At 37.6% G+C, this 10,511-nt stretch overlaps 1 protein-coding gene across 4 annotated transcripts; it reads right to left on the bottom strand.

Annotated features, from left to right (window-relative positions):
- Nucleotides 1-1,943: 1,943 nt before the first annotated feature.
- colec11 (collectin sub-family member 11) lies at nt 1,944-5,378 on the bottom strand. 4 transcript variants are annotated; one of them, XM_053633476.1, is made up of 7 exons: nt 5,232-5,378; nt 4,522-4,670; nt 4,135-4,206; nt 3,643-3,714; nt 3,506-3,559; nt 3,313-3,408; nt 1,944-2,605 (listed from the first exon to the last, which is right to left on the bottom strand). In XM_053633476.1, the coding sequence occupies exons 2-7, from the start codon at nt 4,649-4,651 to the stop codon at nt 2,214-2,216; spliced, it is 816 nt and encodes a 271-aa protein (XP_053489451.1). In that variant the 5' UTR covers nt 4,652-4,670; nt 5,232-5,378; the 3' UTR covers nt 1,944-2,213. The 4 variants fall into 4 exon arrangements, with proteins under 4 accessions (XP_053489451.1, XP_053489448.1, XP_053489449.1 ...); XM_053633473.1 differs by having other exon boundaries at nt 1,944-2,623; XM_053633474.1 differs by having other exon boundaries at nt 1,944-2,623; nt 4,522-4,667; nt 5,232-5,303.
- Between the last annotated feature and the right edge of the window lie 5,133 nt (nt 5,379-10,511).

A 10,511-nucleotide genomic window follows, 5' to 3' on the forward strand; every position in this document is an offset into this window, starting at 1 on the left:
TAAATGAAAATCTGACTGCCTCTGCCAGAAAGCTTAAAATGGGCCATGGTTGGATCTTCCAGCAGGACAATGATCCAAAACATACATCAAAATCAACACAAAAATGGTTTACAGACCACAAAATCAAGGTCCTGCCATGGCCATTCCAGTCCCCTAACTCGAAACCCATAGAAAACCTGTGGGGTGAACTGAAGAGGAGAGTCCACCAGCGTGGAGATCAAAATTTGGAAAAAGTCACATAGATATATTTTTTTGATAAACCTGTGTTGTGTTTGTAGTTGTTTGATATCCATGAGAACAGAGTATTTTTGTGAATTTTTTTAACAAAAAATCAAACAGTTAAACAATAAAGACAATTTTTCACAGCCTTCTTTGCTCATATTTACCAAGGGTGCCAATATTAGTGGAGGGCACTGTATATAAATATAGAAACTTTTACAAGATATCAGGTAAAATGCCATATAAAAGGTTTCAATTATAAAGCATATGTTTTTGACATTTGTCTTAAAGAATAAAATGGCCTACATTTTATTCCCTATATGAAGCTATTTGCACATTCATTCATCTTCCGTAGCTGTTTTATGCTGGCCAGTGTTACGGAGAGTCCAGAGCACTGGGTGTGATATCTAGATGGGACACCAGTCCATCACAGGGCACCATGCACACACACATTCACACACTCCTTTACACCTAGGGGCAATTTAATATAGCCAAGCCACCTGCCAGCATGTTTGGTGAGATAAGGAGATCTGGGAAAACTGGAGGAAACTTAAATGAACATGGGGAGAATATGTGAAACTGCACACAGACAGTAAATAATGTGTGTGTGTGTGTGTGTGTGTGTGTGTGTGTGTGTGTGTGTGTGTGTGTGTGTGTGTTCGAAATGCATAAAGATGCAATACACAGTACACTTCTATCCTCCTTTCTCATTTAACACAACAATTCTCATTTCAAATCATATTATTGACAACAACTTGAGTGAAAAGTAGAATCTTTGAAATATTTGCACAATTTTCCAAGTATTTGATATGTCCCCTTTGCTTTAAAGACACTGTGCACTCAAGTTGGCATAGACTCCACAAGTTTGAGCAAAATCTCATGATCTATTTTAGATCAAATCCATTGGAGTGTCATCTGCTTAAATAGAGGAAAATCTGACCTTTTGTATAAAAGCCATTAACATGGTCAATATCACACATTTGCTTAGGCCTACATTTAAATAGTCCATAATCTTGAATAATACATATTCAAAATATTGAACATTAAACAATTGTTTTCAAAATCTAAAACTTATTTTTTGGTGTTTTTTTGTTTTGGTTCCCTGATTTTCAATGTCTCCGACTTTTGGATCCCACTGTATATGGTTTGTTTGTTTGTTTGTTTTTAACATCAATTTGCATAGCCAGCATCTTAAATAAGCATGTGGAACAAGATGTGACACATAAAAAGTGAAATTCTTTTTCAAATTCACTCTTTAATCATCTTCCATCTATCCATCCACCCATCTTCTACCGCTTATCCTCTTCACGGTCACGGAGAAACCTGGAGCCTATCCCAGGGAGCATTGGGCACAAGGTGGAGTACACCCTGGACAGGGTGCCAATCCTCTTTAATCATCTTGCTCTAATAAATAATTTTTATGCCAACAAGATATTTAGTGTGATATGTTTCATAATAAATAGTGTATTTTAAAATATTAATATTTTTCTAATCATAATATCTGTGCAAAATGTGGTAATTCCTTTTTTTTTTTTTTTTTCCTGTTTTACAAATAACAGCGTAGGTGTTGAATCTTTTCCCCGGATGTGTGGACGTAGACCAGTGACCAGTGACTGTATTGTGTGGAGACATTCAGTACTCGCAGGTTACCGCTAGAGGGCAGCACAGTAAAATTATTTTCCAAGTTATTTCCCAGTAATTTATTCATCTTAAAGCAATAGAAATTGCACTAACTGATATAGCTTTATTTATGGCTTTATACAGTATATACAAATGCAAAATAGTACATGATAAAGGGCAATCCATAAAGTTCGTAGCAAATAAGAAATATTAGAAATATATTTTTTACAAATGTAATTCTCTTCACTGTATGTGAAGCATAGACATATCAGAATGAGTCTCTGTTGGCATCTCAGAATAATTACACTCTTGCACTACGAGGCTGCAAAAGTCACTACTATAATCAGCATCCCCCCCCTTCCGAGTGGAGTTGCTCAAATCTGGTCTTTGTCAAACTCGCACACAAAGTACATGGTTAGAGAGCAGGCCACATCAACCCACTCTCCCGAGGACACAAGCTCCACACAATCTTCATCTTCATAGGCGTTATTGGGCTCTCCTTCCCGCCACTTGGTAAAGGTGCTCATAGGTGAGCGCTCCACATACACAAAATGTCCCTCACGCTCTAGGTCATTAATGCCAATGTACACTCTGCTAAGGCCAGCTTCTGTTACGTAGCCAGCAATGGCTCTGTTTGCACTGGCATCTTTGGGCATGGCCAGGTGCCCACCCCTGCCTTGGCAGTAGAGCTCAGCATCTCGGTAACGTTTCTCCTCCTTCACCAGAAGGTACACCTTACTGTCCGTCTCTTTAATTCCAGCAACAGCTGCAGGGGAGGGCAGTGCTGAAAAGTGAGCACTGGTATTTCTGTAATCACACTACAACACCCTGTATATACAGAAATACACTGTACAAAGAAAGACAAAACAGTGACTGATTTCTTTTGTCAGTCTGTGAATTGAGATATTGTTGGTATTAGATAATTTATGTAACTGACAAAACATTTGAAACTGAAGATAACAGGCTTTTAACATGCACTCTGTGGAAGTGTATTGTGGCCATTCAAGAAACAAAATCAGCATCTTGTTATTACAAGCAAACATCTCTTTTTCATGGTATATGCATAATGTTACTATTAGAAAATATCTTGCTATTACAAGAAAAAAAATCTTATTATGAGATAAATGTTATAAAAACAATATAATTGCTCTTGCTTTTTTAACAATATGGCCTACATGGTTACCTGTTGATTCTGACAAACTTTGACAGTATTAGTCAAATTTTACTTCATGCTTTTCTTGAGATGCTTTTCTCATAATAACGAGATGATTTCTTATAGCAACAGAATGCACTTCCTGTAACGCGAGATGCTTATGGGAAATTTTTTCTTGAGTGGCAGCAGTGTATTTACGTAGGTTTGTATTAAAGCAGACAAAGCGCTAACATAGGGGTTTGACCTGTGTGCTCTGCATAATATCAGAGAAAGGACTCTGGATTTAAAGCTTTTTTCTGGGGTTCATTGCAAGGACATACCTTTTTTAATAAACTTCAGTTCACTGGTTAACTGTGCCACAAGATTATCCATTTCACCAATCATCTTTCGCAGGGGACCACACTCACAGGGGAGCCCTGGTGCAACAAACCAGATGCCAGAGCCAAATTTATGTAATGTCTAAGCATTATTTAATTAAATAAGAATTGATTCCCTGTCTGATTTTTTTTTTACCTGGGTCTCCATTTTCGCCTTTAGGACCTGGATCTCCCATATCACCTTTTAAACCTATAAATAGGTTGTAAGCGTTTGTTAAGACTTTCAAAGGTATTAAAAATGAATTATTTTCTTACTTTTCTAGCCTACTCCACCTTTTAATCCAGGGGGACCCATTTTTCCATAACGTCCCATGATACCTTTTTGTCCTTTAAGTCCAGGTGGTCCTAATAAAGATAAATAAAGCCTTTCATGATCAAAATGCAAGCATAACACTTCTGATAAGATTAATGGTGTCTGAAATGGTATCTTAGATTCACGGCTATGAATATCTCTTCCCCCATTTTTCACAAAAAAAACACTTAATCTTCATTAAAGGCTGTGGTAAACATTTGTCATCATTACTGCATTCTACACTTTGCACTAAGATGACCTTTGAACTCATTGAACATTTTGCAGTTCTGCACTCCCTAAATGTCATGAAAGCCAGCGGAAGCTTGTGGTCACATGGTTCATCGGTCGAATTGTATTTAGTCTTCTTTGGACTTAAGTTCTCTCACTAATTGTAAGCTTCCTGTCTTTTTTGCACTTTTATTTAATGATTTGCAAACGTTTGACATTTTCATTAACATTAAATCATACAGTACCTGTCTCTCCAGGTGGCCCCACTCTGCCAGGTCTCCCAGGTGCACCTTTCTCACCCTTCTCCCCTATTTCCCCTGTAAAATACACACACACACACACACACACACACACTTCACTTTGAAAAAAAAACATTCTATTTGTTCATCGCCCACTTTCTTTAACATCATATCAAGAAAATCTCCACTGGACCAGCCATTTACATTAGAATCATTTACATTTAGCTGACACTTTTCACCAAAGCTACTGACATTATCCATGGACAGTACCCCTGTAGAAATATGTAATAGCATGATGGTAGAATTTAGTCTTAATCACAAACCGAAAACTTTAGTCAGGCTGCTAGTCATGTTTTAGTGTTTAGCAGAGTGTTGCTGTGTAGTGTCATGTACCTTTAAGTCCTGGAACAAGGATTTGGACTGAGCAGGGCTCCTCTGCTATATGCTGACCATGAGCTGACTCCAGTAACATTAGACCCAACAGAGTGATCAACACACATGTCCTCAAGCTTTCTCCACTCATACTGGAAGTACTACTGCTGCTATAAAATATATAAACAGTATTAACATTCAAATACTACAATACATAATTGAATGCACTTCCAAGTGTGTGATGCAAAGTTCTGGTATGCATGAAAGCCCGTCTGTATCATATATACAAAGTAGTTTTAATTCACCTTAGCAGTGTCATTTCTACTGTATAGTAGGCAGAATGATGGATTGTATCTCAGCCAGCAGTGGAAAAGCAAATAATCCTACTGAAAGGTAATAGTACTTTTGCCTTTAGTGTGCAAACAAACGGCCATAGATGGAATAATAACACCCAGGCCAACTGGTCAAAGTTAGGAACACCGTATTTGCCAGACAAATATATAAAGCTCCTCAACAGCATATGCCATTCCTCATGCTGTAATCCACCCTCATTTACAAGCCAAGCAGGTAACATATGTACATGAAATTAAAAAAATACAAGGTGGGACCTGAAGGTCATTACCTCAAACAGGAAACAATTACTGATACCACAGGTTTTATTAAGGCTAATCTGTTCATTAAATCTAAACCTTGCATCATAGCAGCAGGATGTATTATGGCAAAGGACTTACCATGTGTGAGAAATTCACGCCCAGTGTGTGTGCAGCACTGCTGTCTTCAGACTGAAGCCTGAGCGATGATTATGGTCAGCTTGGCATGTCTCGTCTCTCACGTCAGAAACAAGCCAGAGAGCAAGTGTGTGTGTATAAACACACAGATAAAACTAGCTCTGCTTCACTTCTCTCTGATAAGAGCATGCAAAAGCAGTGGGGTCATTGGCAGTGCTCCTCTCAAGAGATAGCTCTTGAGAGCCATCTAAAGCATTCTCTAAATTCATTAGATTTTACAATGCCAGCATGGAACTGGAGGTAGGCATGGTGTGAATAGTTAAGTTTTAAGTAAACCATTCCAGCATTGAGTAAAATGAAGCCTTCAATGACGAATATGAAACAACACCTTAATTAACATGTTTGCATTTGGTAAGTGGCAAAATGTAGAACTGTGGCTGAACGCATGTTTTCAGTGCATTATCAGCAATGATGTTGTAATTTCATTTTTTCCAATTTAGGTGGATTTGTGGTCATGGTCTGAATAAACATTTTTCAAGGCAGGTGTTATTAAAATTTAAACAAACATCAATTAATATATTACTTATGATTTATTAATGCTGAAGTAACTGAATAATTTAATGTAAAACATTACTGAAATAATGTATGAGAGGCCTTGCTGTGAATAGCAAAGCAAAGCAGGGCTGTAAGGGATTTCACATACATCTATTGTAGAGGATTGATTGAAAACAGGCTGCAGTGTATGCTGTCTTCCACAGGGTGACACCAGATGTATGAATAAGGATCATTGTATGTCCACAGTTTCCAAAAATCCACTGACCCCTGCACTCTGTATATTCCATTCTCTAATCACTCATATCCACATAGTGAAAAACATGTTTGCATGTCCTGAACTTCCCCCAAGCTTCTCAGAGTGGGGTCTGGGGCTCTGGCCATTAAATGGCAACAATTATCTTCCCTGTGGAACAGTATAACGTTGATGAAGTAGCTGGTAAAATCACATGCCGCCTGCAGCACCAGTACACTGCATGGCATCATAACACTGTCAATGGAAACTTATAATGTGAAAGAAACACAGCAGTAATTTTCCCAAGATATCAGCATTAATGCATCAAGATCAAAATGTGATAGTGATTAAATTAAGAATGATTTTTGTCAGAAACAGCAATCAAATTGACATATGCTTGGAAGATGAAGGATGATGTAAGTATTCACAGTTCATAATGTAAATACTGTATTAACATTTATCAGCCGTACAAGCAGGCTGGATGACTGCAGTTTCTTTCCTGCTCTGATACAAGTACCGCAAGTTTCCCTCTCTCATACAAGCACCACACACACACACACACACACACACACACACACACACACACACGCATGCACACACGCACACAGATAGAGAGAGAGTGTGTGTATCAGACAAATTGGCCACCCACTGTACATGCAAAGCCGAGTTTGGATGGTTATAGTAATTTTTTTTTTCCTGGTAGTCCACTTCTGTGCATATTACATTCAGCAAGTTAATTGGTACTTTCTCACACTTATTGGTCAATGAAAACCTTATTTGCAACAACCAGAGCATTAATCTGCTGTTCGTAATTGCTGTTACCCAAGTACAACTATCAGTACAGTCATTATAGCTTCAAGTACATTTGAAAAAGTCAGTTTCACGACTTTTACAGCTATCTCTAACTTGTGTTGTGTTTACTGATCCTATAAATCTCATCTTCCTCACTAAACACTGGTTTAGCTGACAGATCACTTTTCCAGCAGGTTTTATACTCCACTACTGGTGAAGGGTTTTTGCAATACAAATGCTCAAAAGGTCATCCCTCAAGAGATCAAAGAACCTTTACAAAAATCCTAAACTTTATATTAAAAAAAAAAAACAAAGAAACAAAAAAAACTGTTGCATTTCGGGAGTTAATTTGAATGCCGACACAGGTCAGAGTTCAAAATTGCCACTACAATGAACTGTGCCCCATTCTTTCAGTTTAATAAAGTGTAAAAATCTTAGTTGGATATGTGACAGGCACATGTTATTACATCATAAAATTAAAAAGCCTATCGTGTTCCAATATGCAAATGCAGGTCATGAAACATGTTGCCTATTTTCTGTCATTATTCTGGTTTACCAGAGAGGTATAAAAGTAAAGTATATCAATCATAATGTATATCAAATTACATGCTGTCACCCGAGTGCTTCCTTCAGATTTACCCTCCCTGCTTTGTGACTCGAATACAACTGAGCATTATTATATTAGCCCTGTTTCAAACATTGGGTCTTATTTGTCAAGCTGAGCATTTAATTTATTCATAAATCGTTCACAGGGGCATTTACACACATTTGCTCATAAGAAGACTAATGTAAACCTTGGTTGCTCAATGTCAAATAATTTTTTGCATGAATTACTGCACTTTTATATATGTATTACACTGTCAAGTTTATTCACATTTACAGCATTTAGGAGACACCCTTATCCAGTACAACTTACAGAAGTGCTTTCTAGTCTTTATCAAAAACACATTCTCATGCTACTTCAGTTCATTAGGTCATGGACTAAGGATATCATCAAGAAAATTTTATATTATATTTTATATTCATATTATTTTTATATTATTTAAGTCATTTTATATTATTGCCATTAATGAAAGAATCTAAAAATAAAGAAGGCAAGCCAACACACACCCATAAATTAAGACAAGATAAACTAATAATTCAATTATTACAAAAGAAATGCTGCCGAATAAATGGAGGATGGGCTGGTCTGACTGCACATAGCCATAAGCTATAAACAAAAGCTTCATCTGACAGAAGATTTAGTGCATGTCACTTTTATGAAGCAAGAGTGTTTAAAGACTGGTATAATTTTTTCAGAGGATGAAAGTTGGCTTATAAATCAGTTCCCTTTACCACAGCATCTTCTTTTAATGCCATGCAACACTTCCAGCGCACTGGCACCTAAAACAATTTCAACTTACTTAAGTCACAAACCGTTTTTGTAATTTGTCTCTAGATTTTGACCTTTGCAGGTGCTGTTACACGGCTAAATATTTATTTTTGGCATAAAAAAATAACTTCCACTTCTGACTGTCTGATTTTTATTTCACTGTGTAGTAGTCATTTTGTGTTTTTCAGCCCTCTATGTGCTTTACCTTTTATGGAGTTTGTGGGCATCACTAAATGCAAATGAGAGACGTCAGGAAGGTGCTTTATAGTTGAGCAACATACACATGCGAGTACACCTGCAAACCTTGTGAACCTGGCCGACATTTTTAGTTTGGTTCGTCTTACACAAACCTGATAAATGAGGCCCATTATGTGCAAGTGGACCTGATTTGTGTAGCTGATCTATTCAAACCAGGTACGCAGTGTGATGTGCTTATCATCAGTTATTAAAAAACATCCTTATAGATGCTGATGTCCTGTTACAGCACAGACACAGACATGTTGTAAATGTAATATTATCTGGAATTGGATAAGACAGCAGTGAGCTTATTGTTTAAGCCTTTTATAATGATTAATTAGGTAATTAGATGACAATCAGAGGACTGGTGGCATTTACAATGAAAAACAGGTTTATAGAATCTTGACGAGGGTTAGGATAAGTCTTTGATTTAGTGTACCACATCAAGAAATTTAGCAACCAATGTAGAAAGCTTAGAAACAAGTTTTGTGTTACTTTAATTGAGCAATACAATTTTTTTTTAATGTTGTGCAAATTCATTTTTTAAAATGTTTTTGCAATACAATAATTACATTTTGGGCCAAAGTGAAAAAAGTACTGAGAAGGTGTTTATAGACTACACTCACTGAGACTACACTCACTGAGCACAATCAGTAATACTAGGTAGGGTCTACCTTTACTCTCAACACAGCCTCAATTCTTCATGGCATGGCTTCCACAAGATGTTGGAAACAATCCTGTGAGATTCTGGTTCATTTTGTCATAACGTAATTCCTGCAGAATTTTCAGGTACACTTTTATGCTGCAACTCTCCTGTTCTACCACATCCTAAAGGTGTTCTATTGGATTCAGATCTGGTGATTGGGAAGACCACTGAAACACACTGAACTTATTGACATATTCATGAAACCAGTTTGAGGGGACTTTTGCTTTGTGGCATGGTAGCTATTAGAAGATGGGTGAATTGTGGCCATGAAGGGATGCACATGGTCAGCAACAATACTCAAATAGGCTGTGGCATTCAAGCAATGATCGATTGGTATTAATGGGCCCAGTAAGTGTCCCAAGAAAACATTCCCCACACCACCTCCACCATCCTGGACTGTTGACACAACGCAGGTTTGGTCCATAGATTCATGCTGTTGGCACCAAATTCTGACCAAGCCATCTGTGTGCCTCAGCAGAAATCCAGATTCATCAGACCAGGCTACGTTTTTCAAGTCTGGTGAGCCTGTGCCCACTGCAGCCTCAGTTTCTGTTCTTGGCTGACAGAAGTGGAACCCAACATGTTCTTCTGCTGTTGAAGCAGCATTAACCTCAAGATTCAATGTGTTGTGAATTCTGAGGTATTTTTCTACTCACCACAATTGTACAGAGTGGTTATCTGAGTTACTGTAGAATTTCTGTCAGCTCAAACCAGTCTGGCTTTTCTCCATTGACCTCTCTCATCAACAAGGTGTTTCTGTCCGCAGAATTGCCGCTTACTGGATGTTTTTTGTTTATTACACCATTCTGAGTAAACTCTAGAGACTGTTGTGTGTGTGAAAATCCCAGGAGATTAGCAGTTACACAAATACTCAAACCAGTCCGTCTGTCACCATCAATCATGCCACGGTCAAAATCATTCATTTTTTCCCCCATTTTGATGGCTGATGTGAACATTACCTGAAGCTGCTGGCCCATATATGCATGATTTTATGCATTGCACTGCTGCCACACAATTGGCTGATTAAATAATTGAGTAGGTGTGCAGGTGTTCTAATAAAGTGCTCACTGACTGTTTATTGCCATTCAAAGTGCTGCTTCCTGCTGCATTGTGTAGATCCAACATCCTGTCAGGACAAATCCTGTCTACTAGAGCATTAAATAAAATGACTTCTGCCTGACCAAAAGGCACCTTTGTAGGGAAGTGACACACCAGGATTACAAGCTAATCAGGCACTTTATTCATCATAAAGTCTATCCAAACAATCATCTATCATTAAATTCACTGTGATAAGCAGATGACCATCATATAGCATAAACTACCAAGATATATAAAGACTATTACACCAAATAATAATCTTATGTCTGAAGAAAACATGAATAATTACAT

This window comes from Ictalurus furcatus, chromosome 9, assembly GCF_023375685.1.
Source record: "Ictalurus furcatus strain D&B chromosome 9, Billie_1.0, whole genome shotgun sequence".
Taxonomy (NCBI): Eukaryota; Metazoa; Chordata; class Actinopteri; order Siluriformes; family Ictaluridae; genus Ictalurus; species Ictalurus furcatus.

What these genes read in the sequence shown, in the direction of transcription:
- colec11 (XM_053633473.1), bottom strand. Translation starts at nt 4,651, where the DNA reads ATGAGTGGAGAAAGCTTGAGGACATGTGTGTTGATCACTCTGTTGGGT. An exon ending in CCTTGTTCCAGGACTTAAAG is followed by an intron (nt 4,207 to 4,521) that starts GTACATGACACT and finishes TGTATTTTACAG; the next exon opens with GGGAAATAGGGGAGAAGGGT. An exon ending in GGGGCCACCTGGAGAGACAG is followed by an intron (nt 3,715 to 4,134) that starts GTACTGTATGAT and finishes TATCTTTATTAG; the next exon opens with GACCACCTGGACTTAAAGGA.